Here is a 26,672-nt window from a genome sequence, read left to right as displayed (position 1 = left end):
ATTTTTTTTTAAATTACACTTTACCCAATTATGCTAACACTATACAGATAAATGTAGCATCAGTTTCACAAAGGAGAAATAGAAAATGAGAATATTAATTAGATTTCTCATCTCTGTTCCACATCCTTTCTTTTTAATTTGAGAAATACTACAACTTTCAGATGCTGGCAAAAACTTTGCCTGTACTGGTAACAATAGTTTCCACAATACTTTGGTTTATTTAATGTGCTCATGTGTGGAATTAATTTCATTACCCCAATTAAAATTGGTATTTAGTATGACTCTGTGTGTGTGTGTGTGTGTGTGTGTGTGTGTGTGTGTGTGTGTGAAATCAGCAATACTACCAAACTCCTAGTCACCTAAATTTGAAACATTAGTCATGTTTTGGTTCCTCTGTTTTCTCTTTTCTTGTATCCAGTCACCAATTCTGAAATGGCATTTCAAAATGTACATAGAATCATCTCCTTTCCCTTCGCCTAATTGGCTTCAGATTTAAAACACACACATACGCACACACACACACACACACACATAAAATTGAAAATTCAGTTACATGCCCATCCCTCCTGAAACACTTTTAAATTTGGTGTTTATCTTTCTCCTTCATTTTAATTTGTTACTACATATTGCTTTATGTTTCTAAGGCAACTATCCTAGGCAAGCTCCTTATCTAATAATATCTACATGAATATAATAGCCAATAGCAAATCCTATTAAATTCAAGTTTTTCTATCAAATCCTCCACATAAAATGGCAGAAATAGTTCTTCCTAAATATCATTTCCTTCATGTCATGTTTCTCCTCTCACACCTCCTAGTTGCCTACAACGATATGTCTAAACAAAGGCAAAGGCATTGTTTCTAAGATTCTTCATCATCCTCCTTAGGCCAATGATCTGGAATGGATAGTTACAACCTTGAATTCTAATTGGGCTGTTTCCTCACATGGCCTCATATACTTAACTGTCTAAACTTTATCATCCTTTTCCATTCCTCAATTATCCAAAATCTTTGCATTTTACAAATGGCTTTTATTTCAAAAAAAATTTTTTTTAGAATAAAATCTACCACATTTTATTGATAGGAGCTCTGATTTTTAATAAAGATTACAAAAATAAACATTTCTGCCATAAGTCACATAGAATGACAATGTAGGGTACAAAAAATTAGAAATATAAGAAAATTTTAATAGACATAAAAATGGGTAAATATAAAAATTTTAGTCCTAAAATTATGAAAAATATAAATAAAAGTTTAATCACTCTTAAATTATATGATTAAATCATATGATTGGGTTATATGATTAAATTATCTGATTTTTAAAATTAGGATTCAGAAAATAAAAGAAAGAAAGGTATTTGTCAATTTGGATATATAAATTCTTAAAAGGATAAATAAAAACAGAGCCAGGGAATATACCCAAGTTGACCTATAATCCATATTCTTAACAAGTAATTTCACTGGCTCTATTCTTAAAGAAAAAAAAATGGCTTGCTTCTCAATGTGCTTTTATTCTTACACAGAAAGCTATCTACTTTCTGTCTAAGCCTGGTTGCATACATATCCATTTCTATATAGCTAGGATTCAAATACACCACTTATAAAGTTTTCCTTCATTTCACCTCCATACAGTGGTACATCTAAATTCACACTTCTAGGTCCAGTTGACCCCCAAACAACATAGGATTGAAATGTGCGGGTCCAATTATACACAGATTTTTAAAATAAATACAGTACAGTACTATAAACGTATTTTCTCCTCTTGATGTTTTCTTAATAAAATCTTTTCTCTAGCTCCTGTTATTGTAAGAATGCCATATGTAATACATATAACATATATGTGTTAATAGACAATTAATTTTATTGGTAAGGCTTCTGATCAATAGTAGGCTAGTACTAGTTAAGTTTTTTGGGGAGTCAACAGTTATATGCAGATTTTTGACTGCATGGGGTTTGGTGCCACTAACTCCATGCTGTTCAAGGGTCAGTTATACTAAACTTTTTGGATATTTTCTATTTTTCATGCATAATGTTCTACAATGAAGAACTATCTCTTGGTTTTCATAAGTACACAAGCAGATCTTGATAAATGATGAATATATAAAAATGATTTAAAAATTCATTTTATAGTAAGATGAGGCTGTGTATGAAAACTATATTTGTAACTGTGGGAAGAAAGAATCTATCATTAAAAAATGTTCAAAAAACAAGGTTGGAAGTCTCACACTTCCTGATTTCAAAACTTATTACAAATCTACAGTATTCAAAACAGTCTGTTACTGGCATAAAAGCAGAAATATAGATCAATCAAACAAAATAGAAGGCTCAGAAATAACCCCCTACATATACAGTCAAATGGTTTTCAATAAGGGTGCCAAGACAATGCAATGGGGACAGTATAGTCTTTTTAAGAAATTATATTGGTAAAACAATATATCCACATTGGACACTTACCTTATACCATATAGAAAAGTTCACTCAAAATAAATCAAAGACCTAAATACAGAAGCTAAAAGTATAAAGCTCTTAGAAAAAAAAAAAACACATAGGGAAAAAGCTTTATGACATTGGATTTAGCAATCATTTCTTGGATATGACATAAAAGCACAGGCAAAAACAGATAGATTATGTCAAAATTTAAAATTTCTGTTTTTGATCAATGGACAAAGCAACAGAGTGAAAAAATGCACCCTACGGGAAAATATATATTTGCCAATCACATATCTGTAAGGAGTTAATATCCAAAATATGTAAAGAACTCCTACAACTCAAGAGCAAACAAACAAACGATCTAAAGCACAGTCAAATGATTTGAATAGATATTTTTTCAAAGAAAATATACAAATGACTGTAAAGCACATAAAATGATGTTCAACATCACTAATAACTAAAAATACAAGATACCATCCTCACCTCTATCTGTTAGGATGGTTAGTCTTAAAAAAAAAGAAAAAGAAAGAAAGAAAAGGAAAGAAAGAAAAGAGAAAGAAAAGAAAAGAAAAGAAAAGAAAAGAAAACAAAACAAAACAAAACAGAAAAAAAGTGTTGGCAAAGATATGGAGAAACTGGAACCCTGTGCGCTGGTATAGCTGCTATGGTAAACAGTATAGTGTTTCCCCATAAAATTAAAAACTGAATCAGCATGTGACTAAGTAATTCCATTTCTGGGTATATATCCAAGAGAATTGAAAACAGAGCCTCAAAGAGAGTTTGTAAACCCAAGTTCATTGTAGGATTATTCACAGTAGCCAAAAGGTGAGAGTAACCCTCGTGTTCATCAACAGATGAGTGGATAAAGGTGGTATATACTCAAAATGAAATACTATCTAGTCTTAAAAAGTTAGGAAATTCTAACATATGCTATAACATGGATGAACCTTGAGGACATTCAGCTAAGTGAAATAAGCCAGTCATAAAAAGACAAATGCTGTATGATTCCAATTATATGAAGTACCAAGAGTAGTCAAATTCACAGGGACAGAAATTTGAATGGTGATTGCCAGGGGCTAGGGGTAGGAGGAAATATGGAGTAGTCATTTAATGGATATACAGTTTTAATTTTGCAAGATGAAAAGAATTCTGGAGACTGGGTGCACAACAATGTGAATATATTTACAGAGGAGGAAAAACAAACAAATAAACAAACAAAAAACACTTTTTCTCTCTACCCTCTAGTTTATCCAGCATGAAGCCCACATATTAAATTGACAAATGAAAGAGTAACAGCAGAATAGGCATATCAATTTTATTTGATGTTACTATTTTTGGTTTTTATGTGTACGGAGGTCTTCACAGAAAAGTAGTGAATACCCAAAGAAGTGGTTAAACTTGGGAGTTTATATATCATTTTAAGAAGAGGTGATAAATTGTGGAGAAATGACCTGACAAAAAACAAAACAAAACGCAACAAGGTATTTGTGTCCCCAGGGGTGATAAATTGTGGGAAAGCAAACATATGGGAGAAACTAATAGCAGATAAGGGCTAGTTAGTAGGGTTTAGTTTATGCGTAGTCATAGCTATGCAGGAATAGCTCTGACTACAGTGAGAAAGGTTGTTCCTTTCCTGGTTCAGGAGAGAGGGACATCTTGGAAATGGAAATGCATGCTTTGCTTTTAGGCAGAGGGAAGTTGAAGAGAGCTTTTCCTGTATCTGCCTTTTCTCAGCTGCTTTCAACTTAAAATAAGCTTTATGTCAAAGTGGCATTTTACCTTTTGTATGGACTACAAATAAAACAAGGAGCAATTTGCAGTTTGGAAAAAAAAAGTGGTATGGTTTGTGGCGACATATTCTTATCCCCTTCTTCATAACACTACTAAAATGTACACTTAAAAACACTTGAGACAATACCTTTTATACTATATATATTCTACCATAATTTAAAAAATCCAATGTAATAGTGTCCAAAAATTAAATAAAGGGACTGTTGAGGGGTAGTTCAAGTGTAAATTGGGTTATGCAGCATGCTTTTTGCCTATAGTGGTACACAGATGTGTCCCTGAGAAAATACCTAGAAATGTTTTATTCCACTTTCTTATTTGAAAAGAAAGTTATGGTATAGTAATATTAACCCAAAGATAATAATAACACCTATCATCTCCATTTTCATCAAATATATATGTATTGAAGTACATACACAAACACACATAGACAAATATTCTTACACACCACTTTTAATCTAGGCAGTGAAATTAATTCCACACATGAGCACATTACATAAATCAAATATCATAGAAATTATTATTATTGCCAGAATTTTTGCCAGCATATGAAAGTTATAGTAATTCTCAAATGAAAAAGAAAAGATGTGGAACAGAGATCAGAAATCCAATTAAAATTCTCATTTTCCATTTCTCCTTTGTGCAATCAATGCTACACTTGTCATATTTTAATTCATGGGAAAGGCAATCCATATATATGGGCAGGTACACTTAGGAGATTGAGAACAGAGAAAATATATCCTATGGTTTATTTTTGTTTTATATAGTAAATAAACTTGTCCTTCGAGGGCAACTTATTCAGAATTTGTATGCTGTAGCTCTTCCACTAATAATGCAAGACTGCTAGAGTCTTTTTCTCTTTATCAGCTTGCTTGTGTGCATACGTAAGAAGCAGTTATTTGGTCTAGGATATAAATAGCTGAAATAAATCTCCTATTTCTTCATTTTTTCCCTGATGAAATATATTTAAATGCCAGCTGCATTATAACCTTCAAATAACTCAATGCCAGAACTTGAAGTACTATTAATGTCTGAATACAAGTAAATGCTAAAGAACCTTAGCATTTTGTTTTAATTGCCCATAGCGTTTTTATAAATATTCATCCAATAATTACTGTTAATTTCTTATTCAAAAATAATTGCAGAGTAAAGGGAAAAGCAGACTGCTTAAAAACTTCCCTCACTTAGTCCACAAATGGAGCCCAGGGCATGAGAATTACACATAATAATAATAATAATAATAATAATAATAATAATAATAAAACATATAAAATCTCACTAGGAACTCAGGGCAATCCTATATATACTTTGTTATTTTTGCAATTATAGGTATGCTCATACAATATCATTAATTAGTTGTTTATGTAAATATACCCCTTTTACCTCCTCACAGTCAGGGGCTGTTATTTACATGCATTTGTTTTGTTCTTAAAGCTAAGCTTCTATTAGGTAAATGACAGATTGTTTGATTGGTTGACTGACTTTTTGGCTTAATCAGTGAAAGGAAACTGGGGTTTAGAAAATTAATGTCTTGCCCAAGGTCTAATAGTGAGCCATACAGCCAGATCTTAAACTTATGGTTTTGGCTCCAAAGCTACAGACTTTGGCTCCATAGCTGAGATTTTTTTCCATTTACTTGAAGAATATTTCTCCACAGTGGGCTTTTTCTTCTCATATATGTTTTGCATATAATGGAATAGAGTCATGTACCTACCTCAGTGATTATGATCATAGTCGTGTTTTTTCAATGTTTATTTATTTTTGAGAGAGAGAGAGAGAGAGAGAGAGAGAGAGACAGAGTGTGACCAAGGGAGGGGTAGAGAGAGGGAGACAAAGAATCTGAAGCAGGCTGCAGGCTCTGAGCTGTCTGCAGAGCCTGATGTGGGCTTGAACTCACGAAACATGAGACCATGACCTGAGCCAAAGTCGGATGCTAACCAACTGAGCCCCTTAGAACCATGATTATTGAGAAGCATGGTAACAAATCTCTAATGATGACCATTAACATATTAACCTCAATGACGACCATTGAGGAAAATATTCACTCTCCTCAAAATTCTGAATCAGAATTTTATGACATTTCACTTTTTTTGTTGTTAGGAAAGATGGGAAAAGGAGAAAAAGGGGTGATAACAGCTGTCAGTTTATTTATATTTATATAAATATATGTATTTTTATTTATACATAAAAGTTTTATTTATAAAAAGTTTATTTATATGCATATACAACAAGAATCCCAGAAATGGAGGGACTTCAAGAAAATAAGAAATTTAGTAAGGTCTTCAGTCTTAACTGCACTTAAAATATCCTGTTACCATGACTGTTATTAATACTATCATTTCATTTGCTCAAGTAATTAGAATATATATAAATGTATTATACATTTAATACATTAAATATGTCAAATAAATAAGTAACTTAATGTAAATATTCAATCACTAGGATTGTATTTTCCAAAACTTAACTCTAATTTGTCCTGATGTTTCATTACAATTACTTCCAAGAAAAAAATATTTTCATCTTGTCCCTTCTCTGTGAAAACATGGGATATTTGCTTAATTTTTTTGCTCTGTACATATCTTCAAATATTTGTAGATTGATATTAAGGGCACACACAACATTAAACTTTTAGGATAATCTCTGAATTCAGTCAAGCCAGTTTAAGGGTATATTCTAGTAAAATAGACTGAGATATTTGAATTAATTCACTGCTTGTGTCATTCAGACACTTTGTAAGTAGATATCAATTCAAGTTTTCCACTAAAATTAAGTTCTTTTTAACAACTATTTCTCAATACCAATTTTGTACACCTTTATATAATTTATCAGTCATCACTTGGCTACTTTAATGTGTTCATATCTTTTTAAGATATAATTATTCAAAAATTGAACTTTAATACAAAAATTGAAAAAAAAAGATTTTCTACATTAAACAAGTATTGACAGATTTGTACATCTTTTAACTAACAGTTTGGATATCTGATTCATGATGTGTTTTTCAACATTAGTTTTTCCCAGACAGTCACACAATTGAGTCATTCAAGATGACTTGCAAATATCTGCAATAAGCCTCCACACATTTGACGATTTGTCTAGAAAGTTTGGATGGCATTTATGTTTTCTTACTGATATCATAAATTATGGTGGCACATAAAATAGAAAATTATTCTTTTCATTAATATTATTTCACAGACTATTTTAAAAATCTCAAAATTCAAGCACTAATAATCACAGCACACAGGAGGTAGTTCAAGATGGTGACACAAAAGATCCTCAGCTTGCTTCTTCCCACAGACACCAAATCTACAGCTACATATAGAACACTTCCCTCTAAAAAAAAGACCTGAAAACCAGCTTGTCAGTTTCTCCACAACAAAGGATAATGGAGTTAAATTAAGATGGGTAGGAAAGGCAAAGTCTTGGTCTCACCAAAATCCTCACCCCAGCATAGCAACCCACAATCAACAATCCACAATCCGATCATAATCAGATCTCACAAATACAGAGTTTCTCCCTGATGAGCAAGAGGTACATGCTCCACATCAGGCATCCCGGCCTTTAGGACCTGTACTGAGGGGACAAGTTCCCAGAATGGCTGACTTTGAAAACCAACAGAATTAGTGTCCAGGAAACCCAAAGGATGTAGGAAGCTGAGAATCTACACTTAAAGAGATTGCATGTAGACTCATGTAGCCAAGACCTGTGCAAAACCAGCAGTTTGAAAATCATGATATCATATGTGAAAGAGATTCATTTGCTAATCTTCAAGTGTCTGCTAGAGAGGCAGGAGCCTGTTGGGACTCTCTGGAGATGGAGATGCCAGTGAGCACCATTTGGGGGATCTCATTCTACTTAGTAGTGTCACTGATTATGGGTGTCATTTTTTTACACTCTCCCTCTATCTTGCTAGTGCCAGAGAAAATGTCCCAACCCTGCACTCTCCATGGATTTGCTATGGCTGGGAGGTACATCCCACCTCAGTGCTATCCTACAGACCCAATAAAGCTGGCAGGCACGCCCAGGCCCAGCACTACCCACAACACCACTAAAACTAATGGGAACATAGCGCATGATCCCCATTGCTCCATTAAAGCTGGCTGGTGTGCACAGTCCATATAGGGGATACCTCTTGAGTGTTGATCTATGTTGGCTAGGGGAGGTTGCATTTGTGGGCCCTACAATATTGAAACAATTGAAAAGGCGGTTTTTGGCAGGCTAATAACCCAAGGGCACAACACAGACAGAAGACTGAAACACCTGAATCTTCTGTGAAAAGGCCTACTTGCTTGTCCTGGAATTTTAGTCTGAGGGGCAGACTGCCAGTTCAGCAGATATCTACAGAGGGAATAGAGTTGATCTTAGAGAACAGAGGCCAGGGGATGCCATCTTTGTGTTCTCCAGGGACCTTGCTACAGCCAGCTAGCACCTCCCAGAAAGAAGTTTATACAATCATTAGGAGTTTTGATTTTTGCAAATGTTGCCAAGGAAATACCTCCCAATCTGGAGGCCAGCAGGTTTATAACTGTAGTCCCACAGGACTGTATATATTAGCATACTTCAAAAGCTGCTGCCTGAGGGTTTCATTTCCAATCAGCCTGAAAGTAGGGGCTAAGATCCCTCCTTCTGAAACAATGACAGGTTTTGATACAACCTCAAAAACAGGGACCTATCAAGAATAAATCAGGCTATTTAGACAACTCCAAAGGTTCAAGACACAACCAAGAGCTAGGACAAGGTTGAAAGAGAAGATTAATCTACTATATAAAGCCACTCTTTCAAGACTGGAAGAGGTAGGCGTCTCTCCTAATACATGGGCACAAACAATCAAGGAAAATGAAGAAACAGATAAATAAGTTCCAAATAAAAGAACAAGACCTTAGGGGAAAAAAAAACTTAATTAAAGGAATATAAGTAACTTAACTGATAAAGAGTTCAATGTAATGGTATAAGGATGTTCACCAAACCAGGAGACATAGTGAGAACTTTGACAAAGAGATAGAAAATACAAGAAAGTACTAAACAGAAGTCACAGAGCTGCAGAATGAAATAACTGAACTAAAAGTACATAAGAGTGCTTCAACAACAGACTAGAGGAAGTAGAAAAAGGATTATTGATCTGGAAGACAGGGTAGTGGAACTCACCAAAACAGAGTAGCAAAAAGAAAAATTTAGAAAAGAGAAAGTAGCTTAAGGGACCAATAGGACAACATCAAATAAAACATTTACATTACAGGGGTACCAGAAGGAGAATAAAGAGAGAAAGAGGAAGAAAACTAATCTGAAGAAATAATAGCTGAAAATTTCTCTAACCTGGGGATGAAACAGACATCCAGATCCAGGAAATCAAATGAGTTCCAAATAAAATGAACTGGAAGAAATCAACACCAGACACATTATAATTAAAATATCAAAAGTTAAAGATAAAAATAAAATCTTAAATCCCACAAGAGAAAAAAGGACTTGATATGTATGAGAGAACCCCCCATAAAATGATCAGCAGACTTTTCACCAGGTACAGGATATACTTAAAAAGCTGAAGGGAAAAACAGAAAACAAAAAACAAAAAAACTTCCAACCACAAATACTCTACCCAGCAGGATTACCATTCAGAATTAGCAGAAAGATAGTTTTCCAACAAGAAAAAGCTAAGGGAGTTCCTCACTACTATAGGAGACTTACAAGAAATGTTAAAGGGACTACTTTAAGTTGAAAAGAAAAAACATTAATGAGTAACAAGAAAACATATGAAAGTAAAAATCTTGATGGTATAGGTAAGTATATAGGAAAGGTGGTGGATTAAATTAGTAAAGTTAGCATGATGGTTAAAAGGCAAAAGCAGTATAAACAACTATAATTAGTTAAGGGATACACAAAATAAAAAGATGCAAATGAAGTTTGCATGAAAATAAAAAGCATGACATGAAAATTAAAATGCATGTGTGGGTTGGCAGTAAAAATGTAGTTTTAGAACATGTTGAGATGTAACTTGCTGTCAACTTTAAATAGACTATTGATTATATAGGCTGTTATATGTAAGCCTTATGGTAATCACAGATCCAAAACCTGTAGAAGATACATGAAAGATAATGAGAAAAGAATCTAAGCATAACTTTAAGGAGTCATGAAACCATAGGGAAGAGAGAAAAAGAAGAAAAAAAGGAAGAGAAAGTAACTAAAAATTACAAGATAGTCAGAAAACAATTAACAAAATGGCAATTAGTACATACCTATCAATAATTATTTTAAATGTAAATGGACTAAATTCTCCAATGGAAAAAAAAACTGGCTGAATGGATTAAAATAAACAAAAAAACAAATAAGACCAACCTATGTGCTGACTACAAGAAACTCACTTCAGATGTAAGAACATACACAGGCTGAAAGTGAAGGGATGAAAAAAGATGTTTCATGCAAATGGAAACCAAAAGAAAGCTGCAGTAGCTATACATAGACAAAATAGATTATTTATTTATTTATTTATTTATTTATTTATTTATTTATATTTTAGAGAGAGAGATAGCATAAACAAGGGAGAGGGGCAGAAGGAGAAAGAGAAAGTGAGAGAATCTTAAACAAGTTCCATGCTCAGCATAGAGCCTGGTGTGGGGCTCAATCCCACCACTCTGGGATCATGACCTGAGCCGAAATCAAGAGGCAGTCACTCAGCTGCCTGAGTCATCTAGGCACCCCCAGACAAAACAGATTTTAAAACAAAGACTATAATAAAAGACAAAGAAGGGTATTACATAATGACAAAGGATCAATCCAACAAGAAGATACAGCAATTTATAAATACCTATGCACCTAATAAAGAAGCACCTAAATATACAGAGCACATATTAACAAAACTAAAGGGAGAAATTAACAGTAATACAGTAAGAATAGGGTTTTTAGTACCTTACTTATATCAATGGATAGACTGTCCAGACAGAAAATCAATAAGGAAATATTGGCTTTAAACAACCCATTAGGCCAGGTGGACTCTATAAATATAGAACATTCCACCCAAAACAGCAATATACACATTCTTCTCAGAGGCACATGGATATATATCCAGGATAGATCTTATGTTAGACCACAAAACAAGTCTAAATATATTTAACAAGATTAAAAGCATATCAAGCACCTTTTCCAACCACACTGGTTTAAAAGTAGAAATCATTTTTAAGAAGAAGACTGAAAATTTTTTTTAAGTATGTGGAGACTTGGGGTGCTTAGTTGGTGGCTCAGTTGGTTAAGTGACCAACTCTTGATTTTAGCTCAGGTCATGATTTCACGGTTTGTGAGATGGAGCCACATGTCAGGCTCCACTCTGAAAGCATGGGGCCTGCTTGAGATTCTCTTTCTCTCTCTCTTTCTCTCTCTCTCTCTCTCTCTCTCTCTCTCTCTCTCTCTCTCTCCCTCCCTCCCTCCCTCCCTCCCTTCCTCCCTCTCTCTCTCCTTCTTTCTCTGCCCCTCTCCCCTCTCTCAAAATAAATAAACTTAAAAAAAATATATGTGCAGATTAAACAACATACTACTAAACAACGAATGTGTAACTGAAGAAATCAAAAGAACTAAAACAAACAAACAAATCCTGGAGGATGGAAATGGAAATACAACATATAAAATCTACAGGATGAAGCAAAAGCAGTTCTAAAAAGGAAGTTCATAGTGATACAGACCTACCTTAATATATGGAAAATCTCAAACAGTCTAGTTGTACACTAAACAGAACTAAAGAAAGAAGAACAAACAAAGCACAAGGTTAGAACAAGGAAGGAAATAATAAATATCAGAGCAGAAACAAGTGAAATAAAGACTAAAAGGCAGTAGACAATATCACTGAAAGAGTGAGTTCCTTAAAAAGGTAAACAAAATTAATAAACCTTTAGCTAGACTCACCAACAACAAAAAGAGAAGACCCAAATAAATAAAACAGAAATGAAAGAGCACAAGTTACAACTGATACCACAGAAATATAAAGGATCAAAAGAGATTACTATGAACAATGATACACCACCAGACTGGACAACCTAGAAAAGATGAATAAATTCCTGAAACATACAACCTTCCAAGACTGAATCATGAAGAAAGAGAAAATTTGAACAGATCAATTACCAGTAAGGAGATTGAATTAATAATCAGACCCCCCAACAAATGAAAGTCCAGGATCCGATGGCTTCACCAGTGTTTTCTACCAAACATTCAAAATTTTAATACATATCCTTCTCACACTCTTCCAAAAAAATTGAAGAGGAATGAATACCTACAAATTTATTTTACAAGGCCAGCATTACCCTAATACAAAAGCCAGACAAGAACACCACAAAAAAGAAAATTATAGGCTAACATCCCTGATGTGCATAAATGCAAAAATCCTCAACAATTATTAGCAAACCCAATTCAATATTAAAAAGATTATGCATAATGACTAAGTGGGATTTATTCCTGGGACACAAGGATGCTTCAACATCTGCAAATTAATCAATATGACATACCACATTAACAAGACAAGGGATAAAAATCATAGGATCATCTCAATAGATACAGAAAAAAAAAACATTTGACAAAATTAAATATCCATTTAAAATAAAAATTCTCAATAAAGTGGGTATAGAAGGAACATACCTCAACATATTAAAGGCAATATATGACAAGCCCATAGCTAATATACTCAATGGTGAAAAGCTGTTCCTCTATGTCAAGAAAATGACAAAAATTTCCACTTTCACCACTTTTAATCCACACAGCACTGCAAGTCCTAACCTGAGCAATTAGAAAAGAAGAAGGAGGAGGAAAAGAAGAGGAGAAAGGAAGAAGGGGGAGGAGTGGGGACGGGGGGAGAGAGGGACGGGAGAAGAGGAGGAGGAGGAGGAGGAATAGGTGAAGGAAGATGCATATATTACCCAAAGTAATCTACAGATTTAATGCAATCCCTATTCAAAATTACAATAGCTTTTTTCACAGAAACAGAACACACAATCCTAAAATTTGTATGGAACCACAAAAGATCCCAAATAGCCAAAGCAATATTTGGAAAGAAGAAATAAGCTGGAGGCATCATGCTCCCTGATTTCACAGTATATTATGAAGTTTTAGTAATCAAACAGTATGGTACTGGCATAAAAACAGACCCAGAGGTCAATAGAACAGAATAGAGAGCCCCCAAATAAACCCATGCATATAGTGGCCAATTAATTTACAACAAAGGAGGCAAGAAAATACATTGAAGAAAAGACAAATGGTGTTAGAAAAATTGGGCAGACACAAGCAACAGAATGAAATTAGACTACTATCTTACACCATACCCACAAATTAACTCAAAGTGGATTAAAAGACTTGAATGTTAAAGCCTGAAACCATAAAACTCTTAGAAGAAAATAGAGGCAGTCAGCTACTTGACATCGATCTTGGTGATGATTTTGTGGTTGTGATTCCTAAGTCAAAAACAAGAAAGGTAAAAATAAACAAGTTGGGACTGTATCAAACTGAAATTTTTCTGTACTGCAAAGAAATCCACAAACAAAATGAAAAGGCCACCTACTGAATGTAAGAAAATATTTGAAAATCACATATATGATCAGGGCTTAATATCCAAAATATAACAAATTCATAAAAAACAACAACAAAACAAATAATCCAATTTAAAAATGAACAGAGGATATGTACATACATTTTTCCAAAGGTGACATACAGATGGCCAACAGGTACCTGAAATATGTCTAATATAACTAATCAATGGAAACCAAACCTCAATGAGATATCACCTCACACCTGTCAGAATGGCTAATATCAAAAAGACAGGACAATAAGTGTTGACAAAATGTAGAAAAAAAAGAGTCTTGTGCACTATTGGTGGGAATATATATTGGTGGAGCCATTATCGAAGACAGTATGAAGTTTCCTTAAAATATTAAAATAGGAATAGCATATGATCCAGCAATTTCTTTTCTATTTACCCAAAGAAGACAGAAACACAAATTTGAAGTCACATATGCACCCTCCTTATGTTCACTGAAGGATTATTTGCAATAGCCAAGGTATGGAAATATCCCAAGTTTCCATCAATGGATAAATGAATAAAGAAGTGGTATATATATACAATGGAATACTCAGTCATTAAAAAGAATTAAATTTGGCCATTTGCAACAACATGGATGGACCTTAAGGGTATTATGCCAAGTAAAATAAGTCAAATAGAAAAAGAAATATACTGTATGATTTCACCTACAGATAGAATCTTAAAAACAAAAAAAAAAATAAACTGATACAGAGAACAGATTGGTGGCTCCAAGAGGGGAGGAAGTTTGGGGGCTGGGAGAAATGGGTGAATTAGGTCAAGAGGTACATACTTCCAGTTATAAAATAAATAAGTCATATAAAATAAATAAATAATGTACAGCATGATGACTATAGTCAATAATACAATGTTGCATATTTGATAGGTGCTGAGAGAGTAAATCTGAAAAGTTTCTCATCACAAGAAAAAAGTTTGTGTGGTGATAGATGTTAACTCGACTTATTATGGTGATCATTACACAATATATACAAATATAAAATCACTATGTTGTACACCTGAAACAAATACAATCTTATACATCAATTATATCTCAACTTAAAAAAAGAGGCTCATGGTGTTTAGAAATTCTTGTAATAAATATGTATCTAACCCCCACACACACACAAAATAAATAAATAAAAACAACCACAGTAAATATTGCATTTTGTGTAATATTTACAGTAATCCATTTGAATTTTCCATTTTAAAAAGTTGAATTGTTCTATATTTTAAGGTATAATTACTCAAGCACTTAATTTACTAAGTGATTCATAAAAGAAGAAATGCCATTGGCCACAAATATTTTAAATGATGCTCAATTAACATTTTCCTTCTCCTTTTTTTAAGCTGATGGCTCTGTACTAAGGCAGTTGTTACCTTAAGTATCCCAGATCTGATATAAAATTTATGTTCTGATAGTTGAAAATAAAGATTTCATAAAAATTTGAAATAGTGTTTAAGTGGTTTTCCTGAAAAGGTATCACCTTTATCCATTTTATTACAACATAGTATATAAAAGAAAGTGAGGAATGCACAATTATTATGGCATAAGCTTAGCATCTAAAATGTTTCAAAATTGTTTAGAAGAATAAACTTATTGTAGGTCTTTAAAAATACAAATGTGTCTATGTACAAATATGAAAATATAGACATAACTACCTATAAAATGCCATAGATCTTTGAAATGCACAAATGTAATTTTCACGTTTTAGTCATTTGTTAGAGACCAAAACTGTGCAAAATATGTACTTATTTATGAGGTTTTTTTTTGAGAGAGACAAAAGCATACAAGGATGTACAAAACCAGTACTTAGCTATCAAATGAAACTTCTGACAATCCAGCCCGACCATCTCAACAAGATTTGGTTACTTTGGTATTTTTTGAAGTAATTTAGAAAGGAAAAAAAAAAGAGATATGATAAATATGATAATATCACTATATTACTAATGTAATACAACCTATTATAGGTGGTAAACTTTATTTGCATTAACTGTTATTTTATTCTATATGGAGAAAGTCATTAGATGTCTAAAAGAACAACTTCTGTTTAAATAGAAATGTATTCTGCAACATATTTGTAAACTTGGAGATTTTCTAAAGCCTCAGGACCTATCTTTTCTAAGGACTATATTATTAGGATGATAATACTGCCACTAAATATTCTAATTTTTATTATATCCATTTAAAATTCATTCAACTATCTAGAGCATGACTTAGAGTTAATCACAAACAAGTTGAATTTTTCAACATCATTTTGCATGCAGTATTATTATTTCCAAGTGACTATTTCTTCCATGGCTGATAACTGAGCGTTCTAATTATAAAATAGTACCATAATTCGCTGGAATCCATAACAAATAATGTTAAAAGGTCAAAGAATCATACTGGCAATTGGCCATTTTTACACTGGAACAGCAAAGCCTATAATTTTCAAATACAAAGTATAAGACCTTTCTATACAGGCAACCACATAACCTATCAAAAATCCTGTTTACTCAGTATTTGGCAAGATAAAGAAAAAAAAAAGTATCTCACGAAGAGAAACCTGTTAGAGTTGTGTCTCCCACGATATCTTTGCAAGTAAAATATTCTGCTCTGCCGGAGAAGAAACTGGTTTATATTTCCCATCATATGCATGCACAATTCATCCCCGCTACAGCACAGGTATTCAAAAACAGAGCTCTAGAAGTTCTAAGCTACTGTGAGATATGGAGGTTACTAAAAATACGATTATATAACACATGTAAACTCACCCTTCTAATCTTACATCCGGTAGACTTCTGTTAAGGGCAATCAAATCACTGGCCATAAGGTTAAACTGATTGATTTTAAATAGTTCTTTCATTTTCTCCTGGTCATCTTTAGGAATCAGCACAGCCTTTCCCATTTCTCCCGGCCCTTCTTGGTTTCTCGAAATAACAGCTGTAAGACACACACAGGTACACACACACATACAAACACACAGATAATGAACTGAATAAATAAACTCATGTGTTAATTAGAGTCTGGTGTCTATTATTTACACACTGGCTTAATAATACAATCATCAAGTCTTTATTGCTTACTTACAACCATATACTATACTAATGAAACAACATATTTTAATTCATTATCTCAGTGCTGCACGCTGTCTTTTAAATCTAGACATATTATAAGATCTGACTAATCATTAAGACTTGATAGTTAAGCAATACAAACCACCAAAATTTAAAACTTCTCTGTTATGGTTTTTAATATAAAATTATTAGAGAAGGGATGAACTTGGACACTAGGCAGACCAAACTGAACAAAATAAAAGAGAACTTTTGAAAATATACCAAGACAAATTTATGTTCACATCCATTTCAATGGTCTAATATCTGACATATCTACTGCCACTACATCTTTATAAAAGCAAGCAACATTGATAATCCTTCATCCCAAATGCAATTTGATTTCTCTGTCAAAGCATTTTCAAAAAATAAGAGAACTTTCACAGTGGTGACATATAATTTCAAATGCCAAGTTAGATTAAGACACAATGTGCTCCATAACTGGAACTTCACAAGATTCTGGGCTTGACTGTTTATGAAGAGAACTCAGGGGACACCTGGGAGCTCAGCAGGTTAATTGTCCGAATTCGGCTCAGGTCATGATCTCACGGTTTGTGAGTTCGAGCCCCCATGTTGGGCTCTGTGCTGACAGCTCGGAGACTGGAGCCTGCTTTGTGTTCTGTGTCTCCCTCTCTCTGTCCCTCCCCCATGTACACTCTGTCTCTTTATGTCTCTCAAAAATAAATCAATATTAAAAAGATTATTAAGAGAACTCAGGATCACACATACAGGCTAATGTTCTGGTCATATTTCGCAAGATATCACTACACTAATGTCCCTTCTTGCTCCAAAATGCATGCTTCAATATGTGTGTGTGTGTGTGTGTGTGTGTGTGTGTGCGCGCGCGCGCGCGCGCACGCGGATACATGTTTGTGTGTCTGTTTGCACACATATGTATGTATATAAATATGTAATAGAAAAAAGTTCCAGTCAATCCTAATATAACCTCAATTTACTCTTCATAAATGATGTTAAATTAAGTTAAAATGAAAGGAAGGCTGATCTTGACTCTTCCAATATGTTGCCATATTATAGTTTCTAACACCTTAATCTTACTGAAATTAGTTCCCACATTACTTAAAAGGGCAAATATTTGGACCCAGACTATCTTAAAAATTATAAAAACTATAAAGGATATAAAGCCTATAAAAATAATTTGTAAATTATAGCCTTTCATAAAAATATAATTCCAAAAAACAGAATAGGTTTGAAATCCAGAACATAAAGAAACATTTGACTTGACATTCATAGATACAGAACATCAAGCTGGATATTATTAGTACTAACATACAGTTGGGCCACCTAGTTTAATATTCTCTTTGAAAGGTTATCCTGACTTCGGAATGTCATGAGTCAGCCTATAAAAGACACTAGGTATCTCCAAGGACCTTCAGATAGGGGTACCAAGAAGGTGATAAGCCTGGAAATCCTCTTATATACGGAAAAATAGTAACAACTGGGAAAATTTTAAATGAAAAAGATCTATGCTTCAACCTCAAACTATTTAAAAAGCTGTCATTTAAAGAAAGTTTATAAAAAGCCTCATTCACTTAATGAAGCAAAAATAGAAATGATGGCAGGAATTTTATGAGGAAGCACATTTTATTCAATTTAAGAAATAAAGTTCTGGGGCGCCTGGGTGGCTCAGGCGGTTTAGCATCCAACTTTGACTCAGGTCATGATCTCATGGCTCATGAGTTCGAGCCCCACATCAGGCTCTGTGTTGACAGCTCAGAGCTTGGAGCCTGCTTTGGATTCTGTGTTTTCCTCTCTCTCTGCCCCTCGCCTACTCATGCTCTGTCTCTCTCTCCAAAATAAATAAACATTAAAAAAAATTAAAAATATATAAAAAAATAAAAACAGAGCAGAGAGCTCAAGGGAAAAACTGAGAAAAATAACATTAAAAGAATCGCTGTTCAAAATAATTTCATTAAATAAAATTTTGAAAATTCTTCAGAAAATAAAAAAGTGATTTAAAAATTTGAGGTTAAGAATTTCTAGAAATTAAGAAAGCAATTTACAGTTCTTTTAAATGCCCTCTATGTACTCCAACAAAGGTTTATTCCATTGCAGAAAAATGTACCAGGGTCAACATAATGCTCCACGTGTAGGAAGCTAGCAGGGTTAACATGTATTCTACGTGGAAAAGACATGGCACTCAGCTACATCTTAGAGCATGAAGATCAAGTTAAGACACACAAAGTATTTGGGTTTTGCAGTTTATTCAAAGGTGCAGCCATTTGCTTGGCTTAGCACTCTGAGGATGACAGTTTTGTCAATGGTAGTTAGAGTAAGTGTGATCATGTTATGGAATTATCATCAATAAAAACAAAATTGTCATAAAGACTATCCTTATACCTAAAACCAGTTAGCAAGCACATATAATCATTTTCCTTAATTATCCTCATTTTCTTAGCGGAGAATAGAAACAACTTAATGTGTATCGGGTTAAATGTCTCCTCCCTAAAGTTAAACATTTTTCTATAATAGCCTCTAATGAATGCATAGTTGACATTTTATAAAATGTTTTTTTTTTCTTTTCCACGAGCAGACCTACTGGTGTGTTTCACCTCATTTAAGCAAAAATAATGTTAAGTAATTACAATGTCGAACTAGCCTTTTTGTTTTTCTGGGTCTTACTTGGAAGAATGCATCTTGCTAGGAAAAAGAAAAACAATTTTTTCTTCAAATACTGTAAATAGGAAATGGGAAAGATTATGCGATTGAGTATGAGGCTGGTCTGCTGGTCTGCTTTAAAAAGCAACTCCTATTTTTCTTTTCTAACCTGTTAATCTTTCTCTTGTACATAGCTTAAAAAAAAAGCCACCTACAACCTGACAATATCATGTTCTCCCCAGCCAACCTTAAAAAAAAATCATTGAAGTATTTATTTGACTTTACTGCTCTAACAGGCAAACATAATACAAAAGGCAACAAAATCTAAATTATGATTTCATGATTGTTAGTCTGAACATGAATGGAAATAACCCAATTCCAAAGCTGGTTTGGACTAGAAAAATAATATGTTGTGCTATAAGTTATTTTATTCCTAATTATATGGTGAAGTCATTAAAAGGTAATAATTAACATCATTCAAAATGACATTGTAAAGCTTGCAGAAATATAAAAGTAGAATCATTACATATATGTGTGTATATATGTGTGTGTGTATATATATATGCATCTTATTTTTTAACATAGTACATACTGCAAAGATTTCAAGGTGATTCACTTTAATCTTAGAATTTGTATTGATAAAGAGGATAACCAAAATTTAAAAATATAAATATAAACAAACCAACTGATAAATTTACCAAAAGGAACACTATATATTAATCTCATTGTTGGTTAGGTAAATTGTATTATGGATATTTTTTTTTCAATTGTAGAAATGTCCCATTAACAATGAGCATTGTTTATTTGAAAAAAGAGAGATAAGACAATCTACATTTTTTCTAAAAAAAAAAAAAAATACCCAAGTAAGAAAATATTTAAGTTGATTTTAGACTAATTACTTTATTCTGTTAAAGAACACAGTAATATACGATGTATATTGGTAAAAGCATAATATTGAACCAAAATCTAATGTTATTCCATGTTCCACACTCTCCAGGAAATTATTTCAAATTGTATTTCTATACTCAAATTTACTCAATTTGTTAATTTTTGTATTTTTGCCTTTAAAAGCTTTCTTTTGGGGAACAGTGTAGTTTTTCTCTCACTGTTATCACTACCAATTTGTCAACTGTACTCAATTTAAAACCCTGCTTTTTAGTCTCTCCCATCTTAGAATATTTATACTCCATTGCCAATAAAGCATTTCCTCTAAGACAATGCTTTTTGTCTTGTCAATCATAAATGTGTTTGGGTGGAGTCAGAGAGCAGAATATCAAACCAGCACTGGGACCACAAACCATTTTGCCCTCCACTCAGGGTTCCCTGGGCCATGCTCTTGTGCCACTCTAAAGACCTTGCATTTGTCAAGGGTAATTCTTATTTAGGAACAAGGAACTTATATCTACTTACTTAGGCTCATTTCCATTAGAAATAATAAATTCATATTCTTCAAATATGAATATTATATATTGATATTATAACATATAGCTTAATATATATTAAACAACCAAATTCATTCTAATTAATGTATAAATTAATGGCAATTTACTTACTATCTCTTTGAAAAAGAATTACATACAACTTTTATAAATCTGACACATCTCACAGTAACATTTTATTTTTGTTTCTTATCCTAGCCATATGTGGTGTTCTGATTTGTGTCCATTACATTTCAGTAACTAGATGTTTATGAACCAAGAAAGTTGTAAAAAGCTAGCTCTAACGGGATCAAGTCCAACAGACGGAACTACTGTGTTCTAGGAGGGTGCCTCTGTTAGATATTAATAAGGTAGTATTTTCACCAGCTAGCTAAATGAGAGATCATCTAAAGAACCAAGGGAACACTGATTCCAAATGTTCACTTATTTTTAAATTAAAAAAAAAAAAAGCAATAAAAGATAACAAAAGAAAGAAGAAAGATGATAGATATAGACAAAGACTAGAGTTAGAGACAGACAGAGGGAGGTAGGTGGGCACTATGCAAAAGCAATGAAACCACTGCTTGGATGATTCACTTTAATCTATGCAGAAACATACTTCTATATTTAAAATAGAATCATTCATGCACACTAAAATTTATCATTCATTTGTCATTATCTTTATTATTTATGATTATTTTTATCATGTGAACCGCAATTGTGGGAATCTTTCTAAATAAGCATGTGAACCCATACATTTTCTATTGGCTTCAAAATATGCCATAGCTTGGCTATACAATGATTTATTTAACAGATACTTTTTCATTGAACATTTATGTTGCTTCTATAATTTCTATTATAAACCATGACTCAATTAATATTTTTCCCTAGGCATACATCCTTATAGATCTGTCTGAAAACTTATTTTGAAAAGGTGGCAGGAATTTAATGAAGAAATTACATATTAACCATGCTATATAGGAATTATTCTTTTTATCGTCTCCGACTTTCCATATATACCTTTGGCCAGGAACTTCCTTCTGTATCTGATGACCAAAATAGTCCCTGTTCATCAGTTCAAACGTTAAGGAAAGATAATTGTTCTCTCCTCTATGATTGTATAGCACTTTTACTTTATCCCATTATCCTTTTATAAAACTACATTACCACTACTTGTTTATATATTATGGCAGAGAGTCTAACTATTGAGCCCATTTTCTCTTCTGCCTGGACACACATTCCCCAGTCTCTCCTGCAGTTAAATGTGGCATTGTAACTGAGGATTGAAATGATATGAGTTAAATCCAAGTGTAGTGTATAAAAACTTCCCATGTGTGATTCTCCATGTTTTCTCTCTCGCTATAGCAATTCTGGAAGCCAGAATTGTAGAAACAGCAGGGCCATCACAGGAAGGCAGTAACATGGGTATGTGAATCACCACTTGGAGGACCACCACTGACTCATCAGGTATATATGTTGCATAATTTATATTTAAAAAATCAACTCTATTTTGTAAAAATGTTGGCATTCTGGACCTATTTGATAGTGTTATTTTTATTAATGCATTTTGTTCTTTCCCTTTTATTCTATGAGGACTCATCAATGCATTCTGTTTCAACTCAATGCCTGGTACCTTTCATTCAATCAGTGAGTAATTTGAAAAAGGTAGAAGAAAATTTTGAGACAATTTAGTTCTGTGGAAAAACTGATGAACAAAGTAATTAAAATACAGGTTTTCCCCATCTCAGAGATGCACAAAAGTTTCCATTATGGTATCTGAAAAATGTAAAACTTCTAGTTCATTTTTTATATTAAAATTTAGTCTTCACTAGTGTTTAGTACTTGGGTTGTATAATTTATACAATATAAATAAATTTCTATTGATTAGTACAAGCTCAAAAATTTCTGATAGTTGCACACAATTAAAATGTATGAAGCCTATGTCTTTAAGGGGTTTTAATTATATCACCAGTGAGATCCTAAGCAGATAAAGAAACCACCATTTAAATAAAGTGAACGTTTGATTAATTTATTTTCAATCCCCAATGGTAACTTTTAATAATAGTTTGTATAACTATTACAAATGATTCTCAATAGTAACTCAATACAAAGTATGGTTGTTTAAATATCAGCAGCTCTGAGCCTTAAAATCAGGGACCAGAGGTGCCTGAGTGGTTCAGTCAGTTAAGCGACCAGCTCTTGATTTAGGCTCAGGTCATGATCTTATGATTCATGTGATTGAACCCCATGTGGAGCTCTGTATTGGGCTCCGTGCTGCAGCAAGCAGCCTGCTTGGGATTCTCTCTCCCTCTCTTCTACCCCTCCCCTCCTCACAGGTATGTGTGCTCCCTCTCTCCCTTTCAAAGTAAAATAAATAAACTTAAAAAAAAATCATGGACCGTTACTCTGCCTCTCTCATCCACAATTTCCTCTCCTATAGAATATTTAAATAACTTCACGGTTTTATTTGAATTAATGCTATATGCCAATGCACATAAGTACTACAGTGGACGCCCATAGCATACCTTCCTATAATGTTCTATACAAGAAAATGAAGCAGAGCTTATAAATTATGCCTCAAGAAGTCTTTTAAAAATATATATATCCTAAGGAAGGCTATATATTTCCAAAGTTTTACCTACATAGATGATTAAATTAATATTATGTGTTTGTACATGCAGGTGAAAATAAATCTATATTCTCTCTCTCTCTCTGTATATATGTACAGGTATATATGTATACACACACACCATAAATACTATAAACTGTGTTATATACAAATAAAACTATGCAGTAATGAAAAAAATTTTGTGCAAAAATATTCAGTGGTATGAAAGATGTTCATATTATTTGAGAAGATGTTCATACTGTTCATATTAAATGAGAAATGAGGAGGGGAGCCTGGGTGGCTCATTCGGTTAAGTGTCCTACTCTTGATTTCAGCTCAAATCATGATCTCACCAGTTTGTCAGTTTGACCCCACATCTGGCTCTGTGCTCACAGTACAGAGCCTGCTTGATATTCTCTCTCTCTCTCTCTCTCTCTCTCTCTCTTTCTCTCTCTCTCTCTCTCTCTCTCTCTCTCTCCCTTTCCCTCTCTTTCCTGCTTGTGCTCTCTCTGTCTCAAAACAAATAAACTTTAAAAATGAGAAAAGAGGATCATGAAGCAATGCTACATAATAACTCATTTCTATAAAAAAGTTAAGTCATATGATATATATGCACATGTCACCAGTGAAGATTAGCAGTGGTTCATCCCAGGAGTTTTACATTATTTCTTTAGCATTATCTGTATTTTCTAAATCAGTTCATCACCTCATAAGGTGATTTCAGTCACATATGAATCACAAATCTGTCTTCAGTGAAGAGAGACATAACTTGCTATGACATGACAGGTACAAAGGAAAGTCAGTAGATATTGGGGGCATGAAAACAGAGGGATCCGTGTTGGGCAGAGTTCCTGAAGGAAGGAAAGTTTCTCAATGTAGATAAGATGACATACAGGTAGAACATGGCCCATAAGGAATTATGTTTTTTTCTAGCAAGAAAGTTCTTCACAGGAAGTTTACTATGATTTATAGATAAGGAAAGCATTTAGTAGTTGAGCAAGGACAAGTAGCAATGTTCTCGGTTTCTTTTTAGGAAGAAGTAAACTCCTATATTAGCATCAAATGTTTTACTTTTTTTTTTTTTTCACAGTCATCCTTACAAAACATTGTACACATCTATTAAGCCAATTCTACTCTTACATACACTAAGAAGTTGTTTGGCACATGTTAGTCATAAATGTTTCCTGGAAACAACTGGCCCAGCGTTTAGTGTTCAGTGTTCACTAAGGTAATAAAATAATGCTGAAATATGAAATTATTTCCTTCTACATTAAGAATGAGCTTCCTCATTAAAAGTATTTAAAAGGCTCTCATCTTGCAATGGCTCTAGTAATAGCCTTAGTTTCAGCTTTAAGTAGGAAATCCTATCTTCCTACCTCTGCCTACAGTAACAGCAACAACAAAAAAAATTCTTTGGAAACAAAAGTATCAATTTGGGCTGTCGGCTGCTTTGGGTAGACTTTGTAAAGGCACATTTTAAGTGGAACAATGATCATTGTAATTTATTTATTATTATTATTATTATTATTATTATTATTATTATTTTCTTTTAATTGAGAGAGAGTGAGAATGGGGTGAGGGCCAGAAGGGGAGAGAGAGAGAATCCTAAGCAGGCTCCATTCTGTGCATGCTCCATCCCACAACCTGGGATCATGACCTGAGCCAAAATCAAGAGTCAGATGTTCCACTGACTGAGCCACCCAGGTGACCTAACAATGGTCATTTTAAGAAGCCCCTGACATAGCTCAACATTCAGGATAAATTAAGATACACAGTGATAAGATACACAGTGATAAACTCTTGGCAGTTGATATACCATCACACATATGATTCATCAAATTTACAAAAATATACCTACTTTACCCACCCACCTCCTACCCAGCATGAAGGGAGAGATAGCTTGAAGTAGGGATCTACACTAACCTGTGAGCAGTAGCTGACAGGTTGGGCTGCTGGTTAAGAGATTTAAAGGAACCTGATTGGAAAGTTGATGACAAGAAGTTCTGGTAAAGTATATGAGTGGTCCCCATAAAAAGAGAACAGAATATTGATATTTCTGTACCATGTAATCTTCCAGCCAAGGCTTTCAATACAGAGGAGCCTCTCAATAATCAGACATACAAAATTATCTGTCCTGTAGCTGTCAGTGCCTGTTTTCACTTAATCCAAGTATTTATTCAATTGAAAAGATACTTAATAGGCCAGGATAACAATAACACAAGGGAATACTATGCTGAGGTTTGACACCATGAACTTCTCACTACAGTTCATACGGTTATGGCCACCCAGCTAACCAATAGCAGAAGACAAGGCAAAGCCATTTATGTGGCACATTCCTGACTAACTGATATGAGATTGATTCTACCAGACCCCTTACATCACTATGAGGAAAAATGTTTTTTTTGTTTGTTTGTTTTTGTTTTTTGTAGGAACAGACATATCTGGAATGTCTTCTCTGGTCACAGTTCTGTCAGCACCACAACTTGTAGGCATTTAAAACCCTTATTTTCACTGGATTTTGACGTAATCTCACCTCAGACAAGGGGAAGTAATTTGTAACAAAAGAAATATGTCCATGGGCTCACCCAAAACCCATTGGTCTCACCAACTAGAAGCAGCTGACCTGATAGAATGGAATAATCTGCTAAAGACTGCTATAGCATCTTTTGAGAGACAAAATCTTGTGGATTTGGGATGATGTCTGACTGGATGTTATAGACCTTACACCAGTATCAAATGTATGATGTCATCTCTCCTACAGACAGAATGCACTAAGGAACTAAGAAAGAAAGTTAGAGTGGCCTCTTTCAGCAAATAACTACTTGAAAGGATATTTACTTTCTATCTCTGTAACTTCAGGCTTTATAGGTAGAAAGAAGTGCACTAGTTTCCATGGAAGAAATGCTTCCACTAGACAACACAATTTCTGTTAAACTGGAAGTTGAGTATGCCCCCTGGCCATCATAAGATCCTCAAGCTGTTAAATTTATAGGCAGAGAATGGGACTACAATAATGGTTGAGGTGACTGATGTCATTTAACAATAGGAAATCAGATCGCTACCACACAATTGAGGCAAGAAAAACTATTTCTGGAACCTAGAGGTTTCTGTAGATTGCCTCACTTCTGTAATAGGCTGGGTAACAGAATAATGAAGCAACCCAATCAAGGCAGAACTAA

At 33.7% G+C, this 26,672-nt stretch overlaps 1 protein-coding gene across 2 annotated transcripts in view; it reads right to left on the bottom strand.

Annotated features, from left to right (window-relative positions):
* GALNT13 (polypeptide N-acetylgalactosaminyltransferase 13) overlaps positions 1-26,672 on the bottom strand; it is a 503,024-nt gene that overhangs the window by 297,451 nt on the left and 178,901 nt on the right. For both annotated transcript variants that reach the window (XM_042948793.1, XM_042948794.1), the window contains exon 3: positions 16,513-16,681. In XM_042948793.1, coding sequence (XP_042804727.1) covers positions 16,513-16,681 — 169 coding nt within the window. The remainder of the gene's footprint in view (positions 1-16,512; positions 16,682-26,672) is intronic.

This window comes from Panthera leo, chromosome C1 (genome assembly GCF_018350215.1).
Source record: "Panthera leo isolate Ple1 chromosome C1, P.leo_Ple1_pat1.1, whole genome shotgun sequence".
Lineage (NCBI taxonomy): Eukaryota > Metazoa > Chordata > Mammalia > Carnivora > Felidae > Panthera > Panthera leo.
Note: the sequence above shows the minus strand (reverse complement) of the source record. Positions and strands in the feature narration are given on the sequence as shown.